The sequence below is a fragment of the Convolutriloba macropyga genome, chromosome 6 (assembly GCF_964194025.1).
Source record: "Convolutriloba macropyga chromosome 6, txConMacr16.3, whole genome shotgun sequence".
Taxonomy (NCBI): domain Eukaryota; kingdom Metazoa; phylum Xenacoelomorpha; order Acoela; family Convolutidae; genus Convolutriloba; species Convolutriloba macropyga.
Genome location: NC_134473.1, coordinates 49,759,854 through 49,786,150, shown reverse-complemented (window position 1 = coordinate 49,786,150; position 26,297 = coordinate 49,759,854). Strand labels below are relative to the sequence as shown.

The following is a 26,297-nucleotide window of genomic DNA, read 5'->3' as shown; positions in this document are numbered from 1 at the left end:
TGTTTTTTTTTACTTCGTCGAACTTTTTTTTCGCTTTACCCATTTTGCCGCTTTTTCGACATTTTGCGTGAAATTTTTTGAATTATCTAGGCTAGTTTAACTCGTCTGTCATTCTGCTCAGAGTCCTTTTAAACAGCAGCTGCTCAGCAAAGCAATTCAAAATGAAGAGAGTCAGTATAAAAAAATCAAAGTAAGAAATAGAAACGGGATAAAGCCCATTTTTAGATGCTTATAATGCGTATTGGTATTGATACTAGACCCTGTAGCCTCTCACTAAGAGACAGGAGTATGTTCAATTACGAAGTGACATAAAATAAATCGCACTTAAAAATGTTTTTATACAAAAATCACTTTTTGTCGATATTTTTTATTTTCTTTCAATCCCAATCATAGTTGTGGGAATCAACGGCGGCTATTTTCCGGCAATCTGCCGGGTATGTTTAATTTGTTACTTCTAGAGATGCAGAAAGAAAATCCCAAACTTATTTTCATGATAATATTACCCCACATTTAGCGATTCAAGACTGCGGCAGCAAAAGTTCATTCCTACCATGAACTTCCAACAATACTTGCAATAAAAGTATTCACTATTTTACTAAGCATTCTTTATTTAGTATCTTACTAAGTATTCAGTTAAATTTGCAGTGGAAATTTATAAAAATTGAAGTTTAAATTGTTATTTATTTAGTGTCATCTATTGAAACAAACTGTTTTCTGTTCGTTAGGTATGATCTAAGGAGTTCTAGTGCTGGTCCACGTATTTCCGATTTTCCCCACTTTTATCAAAGGCACCGCATGATCAAGAGCGTCCAACGCTGTACTCAAATCAAGGAATACACATTTTATTTTTCAGCGTAAATGTTTAACCACTTTGGAAATTGACTCAATTGTACTTCTTTCGGTTCGAAATACGTACTGATTTGAGTTTAAAATTTATATAATGTTTTCAGAAAAAAACGGCATCAATTTCTTAACAATCAGTTTTTCTGCACTTTCTCGAGCAGTTCTGATAAAAAAAGTGTGTATCTTTTATATTGCCGCTTGATCAATAAAAGCACACAAATTTTCTGATCAGTCACGCTCACCTCCACACGTTACCGTAGAATTGCCTCTTGCCATTATCAGTGTGCTGTATGCTTTCAGATATTTTGTTTTTCACCTATCATCGAAATTATGCCACCCGCTGTTGATTCTCCAACTAATACGGACTCTTCTGCCACGACTGATTCCCAAAATACATCCTCAGTTTCAGACAATTCAGTGAAGGCAAATAACCCTCCAAACGGGCAAAATACGCAGCATGTAGCCAATAACCCGGCCACCGACGGGGTGAACTCATCAACTGGTAGTAAAAGCATAAAAGTCAGCAGCGTTTCGCCACTCATCAAAACGAATCCTCCCCCATTACCAAATGTGAATGCCTCTGCATCGCCCAATGCAACAAGAAATATGAATTCATATGTAACAAATCAAGGCACAGCTACGAGTAATACCAACGATGGCTACAGAACACTATTAAACCGGTTGACAATGGGTTTGATCGACTGGCTGAAATTTCATCCGAATGTGACCTCGGTAAAGGTTTCGGACTTTAGAAGAGCTGAAAAATCTGATTTCTCGAATTGGGAACAGAAACAGATGTGCATTTTACCGGACGATTTGAAGGCATTTTATTCTACGCTGAATGGAATAAACCTGAGCTGGGCTATTTCGATGACAAGCCTGACACCTGGTGGGCTCAATTTCAGTCAGGGAGATGGGAGGTCAGCTGGTGTTGGATCTGAGAAAGATCAGATCCAAGTTGGACTGATTAATGTGAATTCATTGAGTAGGCTGACAAGAGTTGCAGGTACGCTTTGTGTCGTTAAAATTTTGTGATTCGAAAACATGATTTTGTAAATATCCCAATAATTGAAAGAAATGCTTGATATGGTGCGCTAGGGTAATCACTGGGCTCCAGTAACGACTGATTATTTTGTTTTTTCGAAAAACAAGAAGTTTATTACAAAAACTTTATTATTATTATTTGCCTTAGGCACTTATGAAGCAGGGGACTACGGAATATCGCTAGCAGACATTGACTCTGATGAAGATTACTCTCCTATTACGGACCCAAAAGATTCTCTCCCCAATTCCACTTCATTTGTTAGACCAAGATGTCCCAAGTTCAACGAACGCAGTAGAATATTTGAATTGGACTACGTTGAAAAACTGAAAGCGAGGGTCTGTCTTGTGTACAAAAATACACGCAATGAGATGCCAGCTGGACCTAATCTGGAGATATGGTTGCTGGATCGGTCACTAACATGGCATTTTATAGCCAATGATTTTACTACTTTTTTCAGGTAACTTAAGTTTTGGTTATTTTTGGTTAATATTGATGCCTTCAAATGTTCCCATTCAAATCGATTAAAAACCTAAAGGCCTAAATGTTTTCTAAGTATGGGTTTATTAATTTGGATAGCATCGAAAAATGACAGCTACGGTCAATCACAAAGTTGGGTAAGCTATGCAGTGAAACAAATTATAAAAATTGCGTCTTCTTTCGACGTCTTTAATGTGATATACGACTTGTCATTATTGTGTCATTAATGTGATAATCGGACAAGATATCCAAAACGAACTTGAAAATGGGAATATTTGGAAGCCAATTAGACCTGTAAATAGTGAGACTCAGTCCAAAGAATAGAAAATAACAGCGAATATAAGCACGCGAATTTCACGATCAATTTTATGCAAACCGTGTTGACTCCTAAAATCCGCAGGTTTTTCGCTGAAATTTTAATGTAAGTTTTCGGACTTCATTTGCACGTAAAGTTGATCTGTCAGTATTGAGTAAAAAGAGCAAAAAGCATTACTAAATAGCAAAAATCTTTATAAAGTGGTTAGCGCCCCAAATAAGTTTTAGATTCTTAAATTCTATGATTAGGCCACTCATAACTCTGAACGATGAGTATATCGATCAGTGAAAATTGAAAAAATAACCCAGTTGAGCGTATAGTTCCTCCTCCATTAAAGTGTGTTGGAACAACCAGTGTACCAGGAAACGGGTTTCCCCCAGCTTATTGGGACTTGAGCCTATAGAGCACCAATGACCGCAACTAAACTATAGAGGGCTATATTTTCATAGATCTAGTAGAACGTGACCGAGCCGAAAGAAACATTCTGTTAGAAGTTTAAGAGAACAATTAATGTAAATTGTGCAAAAAGTAAGCTTGACATAGCTTGACAATAAGCTCTGCTTGTTCTACGTATACTTGGCTTCAGAAATGAATTCTTGAAGAACAAGAAAGAACGTCAGAACGGGTTATAAGAGATGCCCAATTTCGAGAGCTTAAGACCAGTTGGTGTAATGGACAGGACACTAGGCTTGCGGGTAAGAGATGCTGGATCGAATCCTGTCCTGATCTTTTTTTTAGTAGTTGTGCCTGCTTGACCCCCAACAACATCAATTAGTAATCAGTTGAAGTATTTTCTCAGGCTGATGGTAGTACATCTTGGTCTTCCAGAATGGCACTTTCTCTTCTCTAACATTCCTGTCAGTAATAAGGCCAGGCAGTGGTTTAATTTCTTCGCACCAACAAGACTGCTTCTCAGCTCACATCACATCGCTGTTGACAATCACTCAAGTTCAGCTGATGGTGAGAGAAGAAACCCGAACGCCGTGTTTGAGACACCCCTTGTACAGAATAAGTTTGATGCAGGTAATATAGTACAACTAATCGTGGTTGACATCAAGGAACTTTGTTTTCTCTCCAATAACAACGCATTTTTGGAAATTTTGTCCTCAATTTTTATTAGACCATTTGATCACGAAGTCTAGGAGCGACTTTTTTTGTTACTGCTACCACTCAGGTGATGGATTTGTATGTGTGACGTCATTTTTACTGCATTTTGTGTCTTGAATTTTTAAATAGTCGCGAAGCGATAGCAGAACTATTATTGGCTCCATCGTTGTTTCGAAGAGTTGATTTTCTTGACATTTTGAAGTAATTTTTTTTCAGGCGACTTTTGACCTAAGAGTGAAATTGAGTAAAATTGGCATGTGAACTGATTTTTATCGAGCAATAGAAGTTTGTCGACGATGCGCGGATTTTGACTTTGATTTGTTTTTGCGACAGAAAAAGGATAGGTAACCGTTTTTTGTCCATTTGGCTCATTTTTTCGGCCTGTGGTTAGTTTTTTGTGGAAATAATATTTGACTTTTGCTGCAATAATATATTAATGTTGATGTTGAAGTGTTTTTAAGCGCCCAATGACGCGTATCAAGAGCAAAATGGCTTCATAGTTTTCAATATTTTACATTATTTGTTGGTTTTTTAAATAGTCTATTTTTTGGATCTTTGAGAGGTTTCTTGTTTGAAGAAGAGATTTCTCTTTTATTAATTGATCTCGAACAATGTTTCAAGCAATTATTCTAAACGTGTTGGTGTTTATGCAAAATTTCTGGTTGACCGTTTTGACTTTTTGAGTGACTTTACGCCCTTGACTTCGATTTGCGTTATCTAAATTTCTTATTCAAAAGTGTCAGCAGCTGAACTCAAGTGGCGGAAGTTCTCTACTAAATTTTGCGCCAAAATGGTGTAATGTTTTCGCTTTGATTGATGGTTATAGTGGTATATACTAAACTAAAATGACGTTTTTTGGAGCCCCGTTCAGTGAATTTAGTTATTCGACATTAATAGATTTGAGCTCTCACTAGTTGTTTGCGAGCAATTTTCCTGATGTTAGTGTGTCTTCTTGTAGCTTTCTTTCTTGTAGTTTTGTAGTTGTTGAAACTGCAGATCTACGATGCTATCGCGACTATTTTCTGGCAATCTGCCAGCTATTTTTGTTTTTGCTGGTTTCATTTCTTATCATGGGGTTCTGAAACATCGTTCAAAAAATTATCTTATGGATGTCGGAAAAATTGATTCACGTTTTCTGAAAATTTTGTGGGTAAATTTTGTTATTAAAAGATTTTTTGCATTTAGATTTCAAACTTTTTCCATCTTTTCCCCGATAAATGGTAACTATTTCGACGAAAAAGTACACACTAGAGAGAACTATAGACAAAATTTTTAATTGCTCTTGAAAGCAGTTCATAGCAATTATTGTAAAGGTGTGTGTCTTTTTTATGCAATTTTTTCGCTTGACAATTTTGCGCTGTTCTTCTAGAACATTCTTTGACTTCTCAAGTGACTTTTTCACGCTTTCGTTCATCATTTTTGAGTGATCTCTAGTGCTCAGAAGTAAAGCTTGTTGCTAATATAAAATCGGTTGCAGCATAGTAAAAATAAGTGACTCGTAGCGCAGTGGTTAGGGCGGGTGGCCATGGATCGGGAGGTCAGTGGTTCGAATCACGGTAGAGTCGATGTTTTTTGCACCCATAAAGAAAAATTGATCTATTCTGAAGACCATGAAATAAATTGCCTCGCCTGTCGTTCAAGAGCAATTCTTCCGACTTTTGTGGGTTTATGTTTCAAATTCTTTGTTATCAAAATTGAGAAAATTGTTTTCTGCAATTTGGGACCTAATGTTTTGATTTCAACTTTGAAGAATTCAATTTAATTTCGGATTGTTATACTATGAGTTCTTATTGTTTTTTTTACTACTGCAGTCCAAATTGTGGTGATTCAAATTTTTTGATTCCGGTTTTTTCAATAATATCTTTGGCCCGGTATACATTGAGTTTGCTAATTTTTGTCCATCGCAAACATTTGGACTATTGTTCATCGTTTTTAGATAATATGTTTCCAAAAATGAAATATTTTATGGTTGTAAACTTTCATAGTGAATTTTTCCTCTTCGAATAATGTGAATATTTTTGTGATGATTTTTTGCCATTTTCTGAGGGATTCTCAAGGACTTTTTTCAGTTTTTTCTTTCTACTATGATGTCATTGCAAAAAATTTTTAAGGATTTTTATTAGTCTTTTTCAAATTTTGTTTTTAATTATGGCGAGCTGGAAACAGAAAAGGTTTGTTTTCCTACAAAAACTTGGTTTTATCTTCAATGTCCTTTGCTTTTGGTTTTTCTGGAAATCAGTTTTTGCTAAGTCCTTTCATTCTCAATCGAATTATGAAAATGAAGCTATTTGGGTTTTCTTCCACATCTATGATTATTTTTTGGGTTGCTCTGGAGGTTCAAGTGGCTTCCGGAATTCATTGTTTTTTATTTCGTCGTCTTCCTCATTTTCGTTTCAACCTTTTCATCGCATCTAGTAGTCAAAAAGACGTCATTTGATACTGCTTTTTGGATAGGTTTTTTTGGTCAATCGAGGGATAAATTTTTGAGCATACATGGCTTATATCACTCAAAAAAAGACATCTGCACTGTTATTAAATCTAAAATCAGTGTAAGCTCTAAAGGTCACCGGGTTTGATAATAAGGCTCTACGATTTGAGGGCCATTTTTGTTAGAAGTTTGATTTGGAAATAAGGATAGTTTGAAATCAGAGTCTCATATTTTGAGTCGCAGTTTTTTTGTTGTTGGTCGTTGGTGATTTTGTTAACTATGGGGCCTCAGCAATCTAATATGCTACTTTTGACCGGTAATGTGTTAGCTATGTTTTGATCATAAATGACTCACCTCTTTGAAGTCTTTTTTTCTCTTATTATACCGAAACTGGGAATCTTAGCTCTAATTCAAATTCATTGGAGGTATACCAAGCTAGGTAATTCGGATTATGGGCTATATTTTTCGGAAGAATAAACATTTTAAATTTTAATCGAAAATAAGGATAAAATCGGAACCTCATTTTTAAGTAGCACTTCGTATTTGATCTGGATGGAATTTTTAAACTATGGGTCTCAACAGTCCATTTCGCGGCTATTATTCGAATTTTCAAATGTGTCGAATTTTTAACATAACAGTTTTGTGAATTCATACCGACCCCATTACATAACCACTCGACACTCCTCAATCGTGTATAACCATTCGACTCAATCTCCCCGCATTCATTATGCTGCGATCAAGAAAGTCTTCTCGTAGCTACATTCGGCAATCTACCAGCTTAGTTTCCTGATTTTGTTGTTGACAACTTTAATGAAAAAGATTTTGTTTACTTGCTTTTGCCGTAATGGCGAGCTATATTGCCCCACCCACCACTTCGCAGCTACCCTATGCCCCTTTAGGCTCGTTAACTTAAACTTTTATGTGGAGCAAATTTTGGAAATCGGCGTCCTATTATTTTGCGTTTTGGGATTTTGGGATTTTTTTCCATAGTTTGTTCTAGTAAAATTTTCCGATTTAATTATTTCGTAGGTGATTTCAACAAAATTTGATTTTCATTAATAGTGTAAGCTATTGGCAATAATGAAAATTTATTATCGCGTTATTTAATCATATATATGTGGGTTGTAAATTACTCGTCCTTCCTTATTAGGCAAAGTGTTCAAAGCAAAGTCAGTGAGAATGGGAACGAAAACAAACAGTGGCAATAGTAGCAACACAGGTGGTGCAAACCAAGCTCAGAGCAGTCAGAAGAAAAAGCCAGATGCAAAGTCTACCACCCAGAGCACAAACTCGGCATCCGGTACTACAAATTCGAGTGCCAAGGGTGCAAGCAATCAAGGTTTATCAGGTGCACAGAGAGCTGCTAGTGCCGGAAATTCTCGACGTAGTTGAGTTCTCGGGAAGCTGAAAGATCTGCATCAACCCAAAGCGTTATCATTTGTTGCTCATCGAACAAACTTATCATGATCATCTTGCGTGTTGCTGAAAATTGAAGCTCATTCTACACATTGCAGATAAGAGTTCACATAGAATTGGGCATGTCTTTGAGAAGGCATTTCCGGGTGGATACTTGAGACAATTAATTACTGGATCGTTTTAACGGCCTCTTGTCATTAAGTCCGCGTCCGCGAATGTTCACAACCTTTTTGTGATAGAGACACAACCTTCACGACCTTTTTCGCGGCTACAGGGGAGATCGTATTTGATGTTGAATAATGTAATGCGATTTTTATGTGCCTATATATGTATAGGATGTACATTTTAGATTGTAAATTTGATTGTAGGATCGAGAGAATTTTGTAAATATATGTGCAAAAGATATTATTACGATAACGTTAAAATTTTGTTGAAATAACTGTTTTGTGAATTAAAGTCTTTGATACTAATTTATGATATTTTTTAATCATTTCTTAATGCAGTTTTTGCCTCAGGGATCCCATGCGTTATTTCTGAGCTAAAGGGAAATGGCAACGGTGGCTCACCAGATGTCCTAAAGTCAAGTTTACGAAATGTTTAATTAGAAACAGTTCTAAGAATCCATGGCAATGATGAAATTTTGTTAGTGGAAATGTTTTGTTATATTTTAAGCTTGTCTCTGATATAAGATGTTCACTTTTTACCCAACGGATTGCAGCTCGCTTGCTTCATGAAAACTTCTATTAATAGCCGCACCGCGATAGCTGGGGCTATTATTGGCCTTCTCTTGGTTTTTTTTTTTACAATTCAAAGAATTTGAATTGTATTAGGTCGCTGTCTTTTTTTAAAGATCTGTTCACACATGTTCATGATTTTTGAAGTCACATTGGAGTACTGATTTTGGGAACGCCGAAACAGGAAGTGGAGCGAAAAAGCTTGAGGTTTTACGGCGTGAAATTTTTTCACTCTAATTTTAAAGTAGAGTGAGAAAACGGTGTTAGAACAAAAATTCGCTTTCTCGCTAGCGGTTTTTTTTGTTCACATGCGGCAATTTCGCTGTGATTTTTACTGTTTTTTTTGGATCAGATTTTTTTAAATGGTTTTTACAATCCATTCATTGTTCATTCTAGGCCTAGTTTTTTGTTTGAACCAAATTTCCATTTATCGCTAGTGGTTTTTATCTGATTTTTTTCAAAATGATTTTTATCTGATTTTTTTTTCGAAGTGATTTACTCAATTCGCTTCTTGTCCGTTCTCGGTCTAGTTTGTTGTTTAGTCGATGAAAATTTCTTGAATTGTACGCTAGGACGTCCTGCTATGTTTTTTTATTTCGTCGTCAGGATATTTGTTAATACACTTGACTTACCTCTCAAAAATTACTTCCTCACTTTGAAATTGACTTTTATTTACTTTAATTCAAAGAGATAAAGTCAAATGGGTGCGTGTCACTCTAAATGAAGGTTATTTGAGAGCAGCTAATAGAGGCAGCAATAACTTATACAGATTTTATTTTTAATCAAAATATAACATGTCAGCCTGCAATCAAAAGACGAATTTTTTTTGTCTATCTTTTTTCTTTTTTACTGTTTTTAAGACTGCAGATCTACAAAGCTTTTGCAGCTATTTTCTGGATAGCTGCCAGCTATGTTAAAAATATTTGTGCAGAAATTTATTTTTTACTGCGCTTGTTCTCGGAGCAGCACTTACCAAAAATTTTATTGAGAAGCCTTCTTTAGAAAGGTAAATGCACCATTAACTCTGTCTTTCATTAACCTAGTGCATAGACACTTCACCGGCATAGCATCCTATAGTTGATAGAATAGACAAGCAAAATTAAGAGTTGCCATTTACGACGAGATTTTATATCATTTTTTATAGGTGCATTTTAGTTCTGCTGGCAAAATTACGACTATGGAAACAACCATTAAGGGGATAACTAACCTTCGAATTATTCGAAGAAATCGCGAAATCTCACTTTTCTTTCGTAGACAGGAAACCCCCTTGACTGACCTCAAATGGCTCCGCATTACAATACAGAGCTCTACAATATGCTCCAGAACTACCATTTTTGCGAAAATAATCTTGAACCCGGTACAAACAGTCTTAACGTTTTAGAAATAATCTAAGCATTTTTTTCTTAAAAACTTCCAACCATGGTACCGACTAAACGAATAACTTCTGTAAGCGCCTTCGGAATAAGATTCCATCCATAAAACATTATATTTTTTAGCAATAAGACAATTGACAGAAAGTATCCAAAAATTTGCAAACGGAGCTCAAATTTAACCAAGCCATTAACACTTAAATTATTAAAAAATATTCGAGATCCAAGCCTACCCTTTGTTTGTTTTAAACGTTTTTCTGCGTTGCTTAACAACAACTTGAATTTTTCTGAAGGTTTTTTGGGAGAAAAGTGATGCCAAATCCAATCTGGTAACACACAACTACTCAATCTCCCACCAGAAATGATCTGAATAAGTCCCTTGGGCAGCTACGAAACAGGTACGCTAGAGCACAACAAAGACGAGATCTTGAACTGGATCTGCAGCCAAGCCAATTTGACCCTGTAACGGGGCGCTTACTTTGACGATTTTCTTACAGACCTACCGCTTCTTTCCAACCCTGCTGTTATTGGCTATGACGCAGTCGGTGTAGACCGCACTGACGACAGAACTTTTTTGATGTGAACAATTCAAACAGTCAATGCTGTTCAATAATAGGAATTTTTTGGAAAAGGAGCATGATAATGTTGTGAACGATCTCTGAGCAGTCATCAAAATGCCAAAGTTATTGGATAAACCGAGAACCACTACACAACAGTATTTAAGTCGTTGAATGCATGCAGTAACCCAGCTGTTCTACGCACTCGAAACTTCAATGGCGACAGGAATGGCATCAGTGCAAGCTGCACAACAGCCCTCTAACAACCCAGAGAATTCCGAGTACACTCGCTGGGGTACAAGCACCAACTAGAGGTTATAGCCAAAAGTCAGATGTATCAAAGCAAAACAAAAGCAACCAAATTGGCAAGCGATACGCAAAATACTACAGTCCGAGGTTTTCGATCCTCATACAAAAAAGGTCGTAATATCAAAGACATGCTATAAATAATTTTAAACATTTTCCAAACATTCATATTTTGGAATTTTCTTGCTTGGAATGAATGTATTGATAAAGTGTGAACCTGTCTTCGCAAAGTGTGATGTCTTCACATTTGAAACTGCACTTGAATTTCATGTTTATCGAAGTTTAGAAACGTTTGATAACTTTCATGGGATAGCAAAAATACGATGTATTTCATCTCGGAGGTGGTAGAAAATCTGCCAAACCTCTATCACAGTTTTTCTCAAAACTCAATTATAAAGATTGTTTAATTGCTCTCAAACGAAGTTTGTAGCAATTATATTAGTCCTGTCGGTCTTTTTTATGCGATTTTTCGCTTGACCGATTTTTCATCTGACGTTTTTGACTTTTCGTCCTCAAAAACGTGATAAACAGGCAGCGCCCAGCGGACATTAAGTGCTCTTAGAGCTTTTCAGCTCTGTTTCAGCTCAAACTGTTTTGGAGACTTATACTTATACTTATGGTGTGAAGGGCGGTTCTTAGAGGTTGAAGACACCCCCATTGTTGACCTTGACCACCCCCCACCTATTGCCCCCACCCCCCACACCGCGCTAATGCCCCCTACACCAGTGATGTCCCCAATCAACCCCGGTGACCCCCCTTCCGTGGCTAGCTACTGACAAACAACTTGCTAAAAACGCGAATTTTACTATTTTGCAATTTTTTTCAAGCTTTTTGAAAATTTTGTCATTTTTTTATTTTTAGCAGCCCTAGGTGTCAAAAAACCTCCTCTAGGGTTCGATAACAGGTTACTGCATTGTTTCTAGTTGTAACGGAATGGTTTGAACATTTTAACATCGCGAGTTTTAGCATTTTTTTGACAAAACGTGCATTTTTTTCAAATTTTTTGACATTTTTTCCTTATTCAGGTCTTTCAAGACCCAGGGGCTAGGAAATATCCTAAGGGGTTAGATAATAAGTTACTGACGAATTTTTAATGGCCACGGAGTAGTTTTTCAACTTTTAAATGTCACAAAGTTTGGCAATTTTTTGATAAAACTTGCTTTCAAGTTTTTTTTTGAAATTTTTTCTAGTTTTTTAGAATTTTTCAGCCTCAAGAGCCAAGGATTCCCCTCTAGGGTTTAAAAATAGGTTACTGATTAATTTTTAGATTAAATAGAATGTCTTGCAAGATTCTAACATCACGAATTTTAGCATGTTTTTGATTTGATATTTTTTGCCATTTTTTTCAATTTTTTGACATTTATAGTATTATTCAGATTTTTTGAGCCTCAAGGGTCAGAAAACCTCCGTTAGAGTTTGATAATAGGTTGCTGGAAATTTTTTGTTTGTCATGGATAAATTTTCAACTTTTTAATATTACAAGTTTTAGGAATTTTTAACTTGCAAGTTTTTTTTAATGTTTCTTGAATATTGTCATTTTTTAGGTTTTTCTAGCCTCAAGGGCCACGGAAATTCCTCTAGGGTTTAATAATATATTACTGCATAGTTTATAGATGTAATGGAGTGTTCTTAAAGATTTTAATATCACTAATTTAAGCCATTTTTAAAATTTTTGCAATTTTTTCATGTTTTTGAATTTTTTTCCGGCAACAGAGGCCCTGGATCCTCCTCCAAGGTTTGATTATAAGCTGCTGCATAGTTTCTGGATGTGTTAATGGGATGTGATCAAAATTTTTTATGACTCCAGTTTTCTCGTTTTATCTCTCTCTCTCTCTCTCTCTCTCTCTCTCTCTCTCTTTGTTGATGCCGCACTTCAGCTGCTGTTATGTAGCGTAATGTCATCATCTCTGATCCTCGTTATCAATGAGTTATATTTGAATTATTTTTTATCTTAAATGATCTAACAGGCACTTTTTAGGAAACCATTGTTAATTGCTCTGAGAAGCAAATTGTAGCAAATATATTAATCCTGTTTGTCTTTTATGCAATTTTTCGCTTGGCCGAGTTTTCGTCTTATTTATTTGAATTTCGTCTTCAGAAACGGGATAAAGAGGTAGTGCCCTGAAGTCACTAAACCGTGACTAGCTGTTGACGAAGCCAACCGCTCGCCGGTCGTTTGAGAGCAATTCGCCCGACATAAGTCGGCTATTTTTTTAATTTTTAAAAAGAATGGTTTTCTCTCCCCTTCATCAATTTCTAATTTCGGTTGTTAATCGTCTTGTGCAGTTTTTGTGATCATTGGGTCGCGCTCTCGAAAAACATTTTACTCTTACATTTTCGCCTCTGAGTATTTAAATTTGCCTGTGGGTTTTACTTTTTTTTTAAATTGTGGCATATTCTATTGTGTGGCTGCATTTTGATTTTACGTGACTCGGGTTTAAAGGTTTGGGCACTGTTGTTTGTGGTATATGCGTTTACGTTGTTTTGTGGGTATTTGCTTTTCGTGTTTTTTTGCTATTATTTAGGAAATTTGTTGCTTTGCCATTATTTTGGTTGATTTTCTTGCAGCTGATGTTTTTACTGGAATTTCGACACTCGTTGAAATGTTTTGACTATTAACAGTTTTTTTTCTTTTCCGGTGAGCCTCTGGTACTAAATTAAAAATTTATTTATTGTTGAATTGTTAATTGCGTTCAAACAAAATTTGTAAAAAAATTATCTATTCCTGTGGTTTCTTGCGTTTTTTTGCGTAATCGATTTTTCATCTGACACTTTTGGTCCTCAAAACTGGATAAACAGGTAAAGCCAAGAGGGCAAAAGGTCGCTGAGCAGCTATCTTAGAGCCGTAATGGTCTCTTATTGTGCAATTCACTGAGGCTGTTCAGAAGACGCGTAAAGTGCAGTGCCTTGGAGGTTTGGACACCCCTTAATACCATCACCCTCAACTCAGCTCCTTCAAACCGTAACTTCGCCCACTCGAGACCCCTCAGTTCAAATTATTCTCATAATTGATAGAAAAAATTGAACGGGTGGCTGGCAAATGCTTGGATTTTTCCCCAATAAAGCAGATTTTTTGTTATTTCAGCAACCCTTAACTAGATGTTTTGCATTTGTAGTCCAGTTTTTGTTACTATGGATGCAATCTTTGGGCAACTCTTTTATCTCGGATTTTAGGGAGTGTAGAATTCTTGGCTGTATTCGTTCTCGTGTTTTGTCTTTACGCAATCCCTGTGTCATGTTTATGATCGCTATTCAGATGGGGCGTAAGATATCACGCGAAAACTTGGATCGTCGAAAACAGTTTTCATTTTTATTAGCAAAAGTTTCAACCAAAATTTTGCAAAATAGGCGAACAAAATTTCAGACCTAGAGACGTTTTTTCAAAATCCGTTTGTTAAAATAAACTAGTCACTTGTCCATAATATTGGGGGGGGGGGGGTGATTTATGATATACTGTAATATTTGCTCGAAAGTAGAGAAAACTGATTTTTCATGGTACTTTTGTATTTATTGCCATTTGTCTACTTAGTTTTATCAAGAATTTTGAATTGATTTTCACCGAAATTATATTAAAACTTTAGTCGGCAAGTTAATCGGGCCTCTGCCTGATACCCGCTCTCATTCAGACTAAATAATAATGCTAATCGCTTTCAGATTGTTGCAATTGAAAATGGACGACAAGTTTCGTGCCAAGAAAGCGACTGAGGGTGACACGCACATGCAATCAGGCGAGAAGTTTCTTGAGACGTCCTTTTGGAAAATGAAGACTAGTCCTGACTATGACAGTGCGGCTGCAGACTTCGAGAAGGCACTTACTTGCTACAAGTTGGCTAAAGAGATCGACAAGGCAATTCAGGCAGCTCTCAAAAGTGCACACTGCTATTTGAAGGTATGAACATAGCCCCGAAGTTTGCCACTGCCCCGCAAAACAGATTGAAATTCGGATTTTAAAATGCCAAGAACAATAGAGCGATTAAGAAGCAGGTGTGAACTATAGCTAATGTTAATGAATTATATTAATCAACCTGAAGACTTGACTAGACCAAAGACCGGGAGGTGGATAATATCTTTCTTTGGCTCTACTAAGAATATAAATGCAAAATCCAGCAAGATGTTAGAAATGCTAAAAAAAATAATTTTTGAGAGTGAGTTTTCACCATGCATGAGTTAGATCTGTTTTGTTGTTTTCAGACAAGTCAAGAATTCCACTCGGCTAAAATGGTGGAACAAGTGGCCGTGTTTTACAGGGATAAAAACGACATGAAAAATTGTACCAAATATATTGAACAGTGTTCAAATCATTACAGAAACTGTGGCGAAATTGACAGCGCTTATCAATGCTATGACAAACTTGCAAAGTCAATTGACCAATCACCCACAGCTACTGAATTGCATAAATTAACAGCAGTTTCAATGCTCCAAAAAGCATTTGAAGTCGGTAAGATTTCAAATCGACCTCATGAAGCCACGCAGTGTTTAGACTACGCCAGTAAAATTCTACTTAGTTTGAAGAAATACGAACAATCGTTAGAACTGGTTGAAAGTTCCTGGAATTTTTACCAAGAAATTGGAAATACCAAAATGTTGTTTCGCGTAGGTCTGCATTACGTTTTGCTATCTTTGCAGCTTGGGAAAATACCCCAAGCGAGAGAAATGAGTCAGAAAATGATAAATGTCGACGAAGAACTAGCATCCGAGTTGAATATGCTAGTGAAAGCGTTCGAAAGTGGAGATCAGAAATCGGTAACCCAGATTACAATGGGTCAGAATTTTGTATACACCGAAAATGAGTTTGCGAAATTAGGAACAAATTTGAAAGTGGACGAGGCTTTAAGAGTGCAGTTTGAAAAAAGTGGAGGCAAACCTATTGTGTCTGAAATGGCCACGGGCGACTATACTGGGAACAAGGACTTGGAATTTGATGAAGATGACTTGTCGTGATCCGAGATTCAATTCTAAACTCGGAAATAATTTATATTTGGCCGGGATGATCAAGCTTCAGCCATTAAGCCACCTTGTATCTCGGAGGTTTCATGGCTGACTACCTAAACGGGCAAATATTTTACAGACCTCGATAATCCAAAAAAAGGATTAATGGGGTCCCGTGGCATTCTCATTTGAGGGACTAATTAGGTTTGGGGCTGCTTAGTGTAGCTATTTTGGGGTAGCTATTTGCTATTGTATGTAGCAGTTCTTTCAAAGCAGATATCAATTTCCACGGCCAGTTAGTTTTTACTGCAATGCTCATCCCGGTAACTTTCTATAGACTGCGAATTTGCTGCTTTAGTCTCATATTTAATCTCAATTGTACATTCCTGTTATATAATTTACATGATTAGGATGCTCGCAAAAAAGCATGTTATTTAATACTGCCGTGGCATAATTTTATACTCGTTTCTTTCAACAGTTTTTGTAGTGATACCAAAAATGAGCAGCATCGGCCGCCTGAAAAATGAGCAAATTGGGCTCGAAATCACACCGTTAAATTAAGCAAAGAAAGGATCTATAGCCAACGATTTTGAAGCATCGGTTTTTTGACGCTAATATGGTATCTCACGGGTGATTTAGTAGTGGCTGCAAGATAACGGAGAAAATAAGCAGATGAGAAATCTGTGTAGTAGTATCAATCAAATTAGACATTCTTATTATAATCAGATATAATCAGAGCTGCTGTAGAACTACTTTTCTATCTCTGCTCTGCCTTAGTATCAACTCCAACTGATTCTAACGAACAAAAACCAAAGAAGCAACAGAGTAAGTTTATTTAATACAGGTGAACAGGTATACTAAACAGCTGCGTCCGTTATTAACAAATCAGAACATTTCGTCAAGACCACGCACTAACAACAGAACTGGCAACTGAATGCCTTAGAACAAAAGTTACCCATACAGATCACGCAAAATAGAGCATTCAGTTCATATAGGACAACTTGAATGTGGGGTGTTTTCAGCCTCCCCCCCCCCCCCCCCCTTTAAATAGTATAAAACTGCACAGTTCAACCAGTGATATTCGAGTAACCAATGTCAGTTAATTTCTGACATAATCCACAAACAAATTTTTGTCCTCGAACAACGTATTTGAATAACGAAATGAATTAGTTTTATAGTTTAGTTGAAAAATTACAACTTTTGAAGTTTCTTCAGATGAGGGGAAATGACTTAATATCAAAAAACTTTTTAAATTTGATCAAGTTGCATTGCAATTAGCGAAAACTGCGGCAAAGGAAATTATATTTCCCTCCCCTTGATACGTTATTCAGTTTTCTGTGTCGAGGTGGGACACGTGGGATCAAAACTTGGAACTAAACAAGGAGGCTCGGTAATGTGCGTTCGCACATAATATTCCGACCCTGCTCATCCACGTTTTGATTAAATTGTCTACCAAATGACGAAAAGATAAAAACTTTTCGAGAATTCACGTAGCGTTCAATAAACAAATAAGTGAAAAATAATGCAGGATTAGAGGGCCAATGAGACTTGCCATTTGTGAGAGTACTGGACAATACAAACACAAAAATCAAATAATATAAAATATTTATTACGACCAAAACTCGATGTCTATTTTTAAAAAAAAAACGCTTAATAGCAAAGAATGGAATCAGTTAAAACCATAACTAAACAATTTAACCAGCACTTTATTAGGTAAGATATGAGACCGGTCAATAATGAGACTCCACAACAGGTGGACAACGAAGAGCAAAACGCGCAAAGTTCAAAAATACGTTTCAAATTGATTAAAAACAATACGTGTCAACTCGGTTCATTAACAAGAATAGTTTGTACCTCATAGAAAACAACTGAGACCTGCCAGTATTAATAATAAGTGAGACGACAACAAGCAACTGCAAAAACGAGAAGAAAACTCAATTTAACTTAACAAGAAAGCGGTGTCGCAGTCGTTGAAAACAAGCTTTCATAGAAAACAATAATTTTTCTAAATGCACATTTTCTTAGCGCAAATTGGGCATGTCCATTTGTGTTTTATTTTGACTAGAAAACAAAAAAACTTCAGAAATGGCAAATATCCAAAAATCACAATTCTCATATGAAATTGCGTAGTACCAAAGCGAAGAAACCATTTTTTGAAAAAAAAACAAAATGAAGATCGGATCTTGGCTCGCCACAAAGTGGATGAGAACTGATGCTACAAAGACCATGCTAAAAATTTGAAAGAAATCAGAAAAATGACCAGGATCAAAAATCCACCGACTTTTTTAAAACAAATATCTTAAACAAACATAAAAACCATAAGCTTTCAACTTATATTTACAACAGATTAACTTGCAACTTCTCTTGATACTAGTTGTGCTTAGGAAGCTAGCCATTCATGGGACCGAATCAAAAGACGACAAAAATACATCTACGGAATACGGACAGAAATCATAATTTAACAAACAATTTACTGACGACACAGTGTTAAATCCTTAAGACTCTAGGACATTGAAAATCAATAAAACGTTTAAGATGACCACAAAACAGTTGAATTTTTTGCTTGTGTTTCTTTTGATATGAAATGTTTTCCTTATCAAAAAGGTCTTTATGAAAAAGACAGGAAAAAACAAAAAAAAATTGACCCACAGCAAAAACTTAAAAATGTTTTATGAAAACACTATTCTAAGCTCTAAAGACGTCAATCAAAACATAACCAACAGCGGAAAATGTTTGGATCAACAAAAAATTGATTAGTTCTGTCACTAATTAGACTAAGTTGCTTGTTGATGACAAGGGGAAAAATTCGAAAATGCAAAATTATTTTCTTTAGAAAAAAAATTAATTGATAGTCACTAGAACCGATAGCTAAACTAAAATTGGTAAATAGGTCCGTTTAAATATCCATAGAGGGTAATAAAGCATTTGGTTGTCAATAATATACCCTGAGACAACAAAGTAAGAACAATTAGAGGCAAATTGTTTATAAATTTTGTGAGAGGACGGTTTCGTAGCAGTTAGAACTAATTTGTTCACTGAAATCTTTGAAGGAATACGCAATAGAACTTTTCAAAAGATTTCAGTGAACAAATTACAGTTCTAACTGCTACGAAATCGTCCTTTCACAATATTTATAAACAATTTGCCTCTAATTGTCCTTACTTTGCTGTCTCAGGGTATAGTTTTGACAACCAAATGCCTTATTACCCTCTATGGATATTTAATCGGACCTATTTACCAATTTTGGTTTAGCTATCGGTTCTAGTGACTATCAATTGATTTTTTTTTCTAAAGAAAATAATTTTGCAGTTTTGAATTTTTCTCCTTGTCATCAACAAGCAACTTAGTCCAATTAGTGACAGAACTAATCAATTTTTTGTCATTCCTTCAATGTCAATTTGAAAAAGTTTTGAATGTGAAAATTTGATAAGGGCGCAATTTCAAACCTCAAATATAGACAAATATGCAAAAAGCACAAAACGTCAGAAGTTTCGTAGCAAGAAAGCCAAGAAACCTTTAGTTATAAAAAAATCATTACAAAGAATGTTTTTTTTGCATCTCTTGGAACAAATTTTCCCCTTTTTATTCTGCGACTAAGCTACATGTGTTCATAAATAAGATAAAAAAATTGACAACTTCAACATTTCACTGAGAGTTTCTTAAAACAAATATATTCAAAGTCCTAAGCGGCATTAGATAACAACTGAAGTCAAGGTAGTCCAACAATAGCTCTCAAAGAAATCAATTGAATTTTTGATTATACAGACGAAGTCATGGGGCTGCAAAAATAGTGACAAATGAAAGCATAACAAATAGAACTCACTTAAAATTAACGAAGACACATTGTAAACGCTATGGAAATACGGGCTTTTATATGAAGGCATAAAATATATTCATTTCAAGTCGTCATTTTGTTGTAAACAGGATTTGTTATTAGTTGCGCTTTGTCCTTGAACCATTCGCAAGCAGACCGTGAAGGCTGTCCCATCTAGCGCCCAATCTCTGCACAAAATAAATTCTGAGCTGTTGAGGGGGTTTTCCATCACTAAAACTTTACATTTTTACCTGGGTGGGAATGGGACTATTAAAAAACGTTCTAGAATTTTGGTTTCATGTTTAAGTTCCAAAAGAGTTTCATGTTTAAGTTCCAAAAGAGTTCCAAAAGAGGAAAAGATGTTTAAGTTCCAAAAGAGTTCCAAAAGATGAAGTGTACCTATGTTTGATTGATACTTTATTAACAACGACAATGTTAGTATTGTCATTGCTTTGAAGACCTTTAATTCGGGCTCGCAGTTAAATTTGAGAACGAAATGCTTAAGTGTTTGACTAGCCACCAAAGATAATATGAAAACCCATTAGCGTTCAGTTTGTATCATATTTTGGGTACTCCAATGCTAATGGAACCAATTCTCTTCAATAATTTTGCTGAATATTGTTGAAAGAGTTTTGTGCTTTTCACCACTAGGCACGAAATTAATTGGAAATAGAGCAAGCGAAAGAGTGGCGGGAGAGGGTGTCGTATGCTATTAGAATTCGAAAGCAACTTGCGATGCGTGTCATCTTAATACTTCTAGAGTTGTGATTCTCGGAGCGAAATCCGGACTTAATTCTTTTGTGCTTACTTGCGGTGCGAGTTTGCAAAGAGAGAAGAGCAACTTATATTGAATTGCAAAATTGGAAGTCTAACTCAAGGACTTGTAAGCAAGCACGAATGTAAGATTAAAAATGTCCGATCACAAAGCGGGAAACCAAGATAGGATGAAATAAAAGTAACTCGAGACACAAAGATGAACAAGTATGAAGTGAAATGAAGGGCAAATAAGATGAACTAAATAAATACGTTGCATGAAATTTTACTACATCAAATAAATAAATGAAATGTTAAATGTACACAGGTATCACATACCCCTTGTTGTGACAAAAGAAAAATTGTACTTATTCTACATATTTTTCTTTGTGAATAATAATAGTAACATTATTTAAAAATTAATACTTGGTACCCGGTTAAATATATAATAACAATATATGTACTGGTTATCATATCTAATAATAAAGAAATACTAATTTATGAGTTCAAGTTTTTTGCAGTTCTTATGGTTTGGAAGTAAACCACTCATCCATCTCAAGATTCTCAGCTTCGAAGACTGACATCAAACTCACATCATCCTCCACAGTGGGGGTTTGCTGGTCGATTAATGGGCGCACGCGAGGGTAGGGGATGAAACCGCTGCGATTACAGGGAAATGTTTGTCTCCTCGGCTTGTGTAGCAAAATTTTGGACGGTCTCCACAACCGATGCAGGTGGAGCCTGGAAGTTTTCAACGTCTCCCGCTCGGTGGGGAAGTTTTGGCGGGGCTGTGATTGGCGAGTCCGAAGAAGAATTGTCAAAACCGTAGTACGATGGACAACGGCGTTTCCTGTCTGATGTTCGTTTGCCCTGTGATGTGGAGGCTGCCGGTGCCGCTTGCTGCAGAACCGTTGACGCTGCTGGTTGTGGCGGAAGTATCAATTCGATAGTCCAAGCGGCCTTTTCCTCATTGCGTTGATTTTGGAGGGCGGGGAAATCGGTTATCTTGGGTATGCCACCTTGCATCGCGCGTGCAATATTTGAGCGGGAACTTAAGCTTATTGAATTGAGTTTGGCGAAATACTTTTTATTCTAGTTTTGGAAAGAGTGTTTAAATTGAACTGCATTTCGCTTAGCGAGTGAAATGTTAAATTGTATTTGCGACGCGGGGTTTGCATTTTTTAAATTGTTTAAATTACAGCTTGTGTTTTAATTGATTTCGCGGCGCCGTAGACAAATAATAATCATGCTAATGTACAAGAGTAGCCAGTGTGCTAATTAAATTAATCGCTTTAGTTGTAGATTCAAATTTAGGTGTGATGTGAGGTGCGTGATCATGTTTTTGAATTAATTTGTGTAAATTAGTTGCGGTTACATTAGATTTTAAGTCTAATGAATTGACTGATGCAGAAATAAGTTTTTTTTTAGGCAACAATGAATTCTTCATCATTTGCAGACACTTTTTTAGCTTTTTGGTTTGGATGTCGTGAGATGTAATCAGCCAATCCCATTTCCGCCCGTGGCAAGTGTTCGATATCAAATGGGACAGGTAATAGTCTTTCGATCCAGCGAGTTAGATGACTGTTATACGATTTGTTAGAACGATTTCACTTCAATATGGAAAGAAGGGCTCTGTGATATGTTTTTACTGTTAAGCGTTTGCCATACAGGTAATTTTTAAAGTATTCAATAGAGCAAACTACCCCTAGATGTTCTAGTTCATTGACACTAAATCGTTCTTCACACGAACTTAAAAATCGAGATGTAAACGAAATTGGTTTCCAACCATTAACTGTTAATTGTTCAAGTGTCGCTCCATGACCGGAGCGAGAGGCGTCACAATTTACACGTGTTTTGAGCTGCTGGTTGTAATGACTATTCTGAGGGCCATTCGCAATACGATGCTTTTTTTCAATAAAGCAATTTTCATATACATAAGTCCAGAGAAATTTAGATGATTTTTTCAATAAAGGGCAGAGTGGATGACATTTCTGCTAGGTTCGGAATAAAGTTACTGATGGAGTGTATTGAATCCAGAAAAGAACGGAGTTTATTTAATGTCTTTCGTGCTTCAAGAGCCAAAATAGCTGAGGTCTTGCTCTCGACGGGCGAAAAACCCGATTGTGAAATGTTGTATCCACAACATCAATCTGTAATTTAGAAGACTGACATTTTGGGAGATTTATCCAAAGATTTTTGTCATCCAATCGTTTGAGACAATTTAGAACGTAATGTTTATGTTCGTACTCCGACCCTTTACTTACAGTCAAGATGTCATTAAGAAAACAATAGTTATTCTTCAACCGATAAGAGTATAATCCATTGCTTTTTGAAATTCTGCCGGCATATCTGTTAAACCATAAAATCCAGTTTGAAATCTAAATGTGCCGGTCATATTGCCGCTAATTATATTAAAATTACAGTGGTTTCTGTGTTAGGATCTAAATTTTTTTGACTCTACGCGTACATTAAGTCTAGTGTAGAGAAATAAGTTTTGTTTTGCAATGCGGGAGCACTAATTTGTTGAGAGATAGATTCGATAAGTGTATCATTATTAGGCATTTGATATTGTTTTTTGTGAACGGCTTTGTTCAGAATTTTTGAATCCAGTGCAAGTTTGATTGTTTAGTCTTTCTTTACAATGACTACAATTGGAGAAATGAAATACTTATCAGGACAATTGGTGAGCTTTTTTATGTGTTTTTCATCTGGTAATTTTTTGAGTTCAACAATAACTTTATCTTGAAGATGAAAAGGTATGCGTCTACCTTTTTGATGTCTAGGTTAGAAATTTTTGTGAAAATGTGATTTAACCACGTGATTCTTTGATCATCCGATGCGCGAGATTAAGTTAGGAAAATTTTGTGCAATATGTTCCTTGAATTGTGACGATGAAGAAATGGTGTTGACTTGATTACCTGGGGATGAAGAGGATTGTGTTACATCTAGAACCAATTGTTCAAACAAATCTCCACCGATGAGAGATTTTAGGATATCAGCGACGACCGTGAATATGACCGAATTTGAAGTCCAACCGTTGCTCGTAATTGCAGCCTGTACTTTGCCTTCAATGTGAATCGGTTCGTTCGAGAATTTCCCGAGTTGTGGGCTTACGTTCTTGTGAATCCAGAAAGCGTCTGGGCTGCTTTTCACTGCTTGAGACGCAAGAGACCGATTGAGAACATTACACGCGCTCCCGGAGTCCATGAGGAGCGTAGTTGAAACATTACCAATTTTGGTTGGCATGTTAAGAGGTTCTTTTTTCGCAAAGTTGTTTTGGATAAGAGCGACCGTATTATCCTCCCCACTGCTGTAGTCAGATTCATGTAGTTTCGCCAACTGAAGGAAATTCACCGAATCTTTAGGATGCGGTTCTTCATCTACTGTATTCACGGTTCTTTTCGTGGGATTTTCGGACTTCACATTCTTTTGCTTTCGGCAGATTTTGGCAAAGTGGTTCATTAACTCACAATTGTTACACGTCTTGCATTTAGCGATGCATTTATCATGATGATTCGGGAGCCAGTTTCCGCCGCAATGTGAAGAATACAGAGATGGGCAATTGGCCTTTTTTTGTAAATTGTTTGAGAATGACCAATTTGATGATCGTGAGTTACTTAGAAATTGAATTGCATTCACGCTGGCCGTGATGAGAGTCTTGTTCTGTTGTTGAGTTTGTGGATGGTTTCGCATCCCGAGTTCCATATTAATAGCCAATTCCAACGCCTGTCGTGGCTCTACTGTTGGCTTTAGGAGTTCTTTTTGGGTCTCAGGGTCAATCAGATTGGTGATGAACACATCACGTATTACGGTTTCCTCCTTATTTTCAAAATGGCAATTTTCAGCTAATTCTTTCTGCTTACCGTAGACATGCTCGACAGTCTCACCTGGAGGTTGTTTCGTTACCAAGAAAACGTGACGATCGAAGGTGATGTTCCGGGGTCGTATGAATGCAGTCTCTACAATCTTCCAAAATTCCGCAGTTGACAATGTATCGAAAATTAATTGCGGGTTTTTGCAGTTCAGGATCCGTCGTCCTTCCACCCCGATGCTCATGTAGAGAAGTGAGACCGTTTTTCGATCCGTGAGTGGCCATGGTTTATCCCCGCACATTATACCGATTTGAATCAGTCGTTGAAACTTGTTCTGCCAATTCGTTTTTTGCTGAGCATTGCGGGCATTTCTTTCTCTCTCAGATTGTGCCGAACAAGCAACTATCGTCTCTTCTTATTTAGGTTCCAACGGGAGATCCACCGTTCCAGGTTTTGGTCCTAGTAGAGTGTCGAGAATGATATTCTCCTTTGCAAGTAGTGCCAGTGTGCATTGCACTCTCCATTTTTCCCAACGACGGGGAGGGTCGGCTTGTCTAAGAATGCATCTATCCCGAGCGAAGTACGCTTGTTTGCTGGCTGCGCCATGTCGTACGCTATTAGAATTCAATAGCCACTTGCGATGCGTGTTAGCTTAAAACTTTTAGAATTCGGAACGACATCCGGACAATTCATTTGTGCTTACTTGCGGTGCGAGTTTGCAAAGAGAGAAGATTACCTGTTATTGAATTGCAAAAGTGAAACGCTAACTCAGATACTTGTAAGCATGCATGAACGTGTGATCAGACATGTCTGATCACTAAACGGGAAACCAAGATAGGATGAAATGAAAGTAACTCGATACACAAAGTATGAACAAGGATGAGATGGAAATGAAGGGCAAATAAGATGAACTAAATAAATAAATCGTATTAAATTTACTATATCAAATAATAATTGAATTGTTAAATCTACACAGGTATCACAGAGGGATACACAGCTATATCCTTGATGTTCTTGGTACATTTCAACGAGCAAAAATTTTGGATTGCATTGAAGCTAAAAACAAATGCTCAGAGTGCCCTAATCGTTCAGATGTGTTAATAACTTTTTGTATTTTAAAACTTTTTTGTGTTGAGATTATTAAATTTAAAGTGGTCATTGAAATTAGAGAAAACTTTGTCTGTTCCACTTAACACTCACCTTTTAAACTTTTCTTCGTTTTAGGGATTCTGATGTTTTTCAAAGAGTGGTTTAGGAAACTGCGCGCTAAAAGAAGCCAACCCGACTCCAGGACAGTAAATTGGAGTCGCCATTGGTCCAACATAACCAATGATTACCATTGCACATTTTTGGTTTTTCAATTAAGAGGAAACTTAGTCCATGTTGTCAATTTAATTTTTTTAGCCATACATCGGGCTATTAACGAGGTCAAATTTGTTAATCCGGCTGGTTTGTAATGCAAAGAGATTTTTTTCGGAAAAATGTCACGATTGTCTCGCAAATCTTTCTAAAACTCTGAAACCGGTTTTTCTGTCTGCTTTCAGTGACGTCAAAATTGTCAGTATCGGTCAACAATGGGCTAGAAAACCTAAAAATCGATTGAAAACCATCCTAATCGATGCATATCGTGGTTATACTTACATAAAGGTAGTTCAACGAACTTTTCCGATATTTCTACGTAAATTAGACGCAATTCTATACGCATATTAAAAACCTAAAAATACTTTTTTACTTTAACCCGATTGGTTAACATTTTCCTGCTTATATTTATTCACTCGGTAACATCCTCCGGCCCTATAGAATGTTGGGTGAATTGATACCAAAAATTAGAGCGGGCGTACGAGCGAATCGGTTGACGTGCTAAATTTGGCGGAGCATGCCACCCTGTCGGAACCGTACTGGAGTCCAGTTATCCGAGCAGTGGGGTAGTAGCCCCAAAGGTTAATCTCTTCGACTTTAGTCACCGGTCTTAGGGTGTTGCTCGGTAGGTGTCTGTCAACAAGAAAGTTGGTTCAGTGCCCGGACGCACTCTTTGATCCAACCTGACCAAACAGCGTTAGCATAAGACTTACGGTGATCGAACTCATCTACGCCGCAGACGGAAAAGGTACTACTGCTTGGTTGCCCAGAAAAGAACTAGATATTAAAACGCCCAGATAGGATGGGTCGGCGTCTACGGGCGATAATAGACGTGAACAAAAAGCGTGTTCTACCACACAAAAAGCTGTAATTTAAACTTTTACAGTGAGGCAACGTGTTCCTAGAATGATGTAAAGTATGCACTTGAAACTACGCACCAGCCCCTCCCAGATGCCATGTTAGCGTGGCGCACTGAGCGAATTGAATCTCCACTTAATGCCTTTTGTGGTCGAGCGCAGCAGCATTAATCT

At 36.7% G+C, this 26,297-nt stretch overlaps 2 protein-coding genes across 2 annotated transcripts; both read left to right on the top strand.

The window, feature by feature from the left end:
• Positions 1-1,066: 1,066 nt before the first annotated feature.
• Positions 1,067-8,088, top strand: LOC142341018 (tubulin polyglutamylase complex subunit 2-like). The gene is made up of 4 exons (XM_075391838.1): positions 1,067-1,849; positions 2,036-2,345; positions 3,481-3,704; positions 7,367-8,088. Exons 1-4 carry the CDS (start codon positions 1,174-1,176, stop codon positions 7,606-7,608), a joined length of 1,452 nt encoding a protein of 483 aa, XP_075247953.1. The 5' UTR covers positions 1,067-1,173; the 3' UTR covers positions 7,609-8,088.
• Positions 8,089-14,257: 6,169 nt separating this feature from the next.
• On the top strand, positions 14,258-16,003 carry LOC142341017 (gamma-soluble NSF attachment protein-like). The gene is made up of 2 exons (XM_075391837.1): positions 14,258-14,488; positions 14,791-16,003. The coding sequence occupies exons 1-2, from the start codon at positions 14,270-14,272 to the stop codon at positions 15,538-15,540; spliced, it is 969 nt and encodes a 322-aa protein (XP_075247952.1). The 5' UTR covers positions 14,258-14,269; the 3' UTR covers positions 15,541-16,003.
• Positions 16,004-26,297: the final 10,294 nt, after the last annotated feature.

Bases quoted from the DNA above. Each gene is read 5' to 3' on its own strand.
- LOC142341018 (XM_075391838.1), top strand. From the start codon at position 1,174: ATGCCACCCGCTGTTGATTCTCCAACTAATACGGACTCTTCTGCCACG. The intron at 2,346-3,480 runs GTAACTTAAGTT...GTATTTTCTCAG, and splicing joins GATTTTACTACTTTTTTCAG to GCTGATGGTAGTACATCTTG. The intron at 3,705-7,366 runs GTAATATAGTAC...CTTCCTTATTAG, and splicing joins ACAGAATAAGTTTGATGCAG to GCAAAGTGTTCAAAGCAAAG.
- LOC142341017 (XM_075391837.1), top strand. From the start codon at position 14,270: ATGGACGACAAGTTTCGTGCCAAGAAAGCGACTGAGGGTGACACGCAC. The intron at 14,489-14,790 runs GTATGAACATAG...TGTTGTTTTCAG, and splicing joins GTGCACACTGCTATTTGAAG to ACAAGTCAAGAATTCCACTC.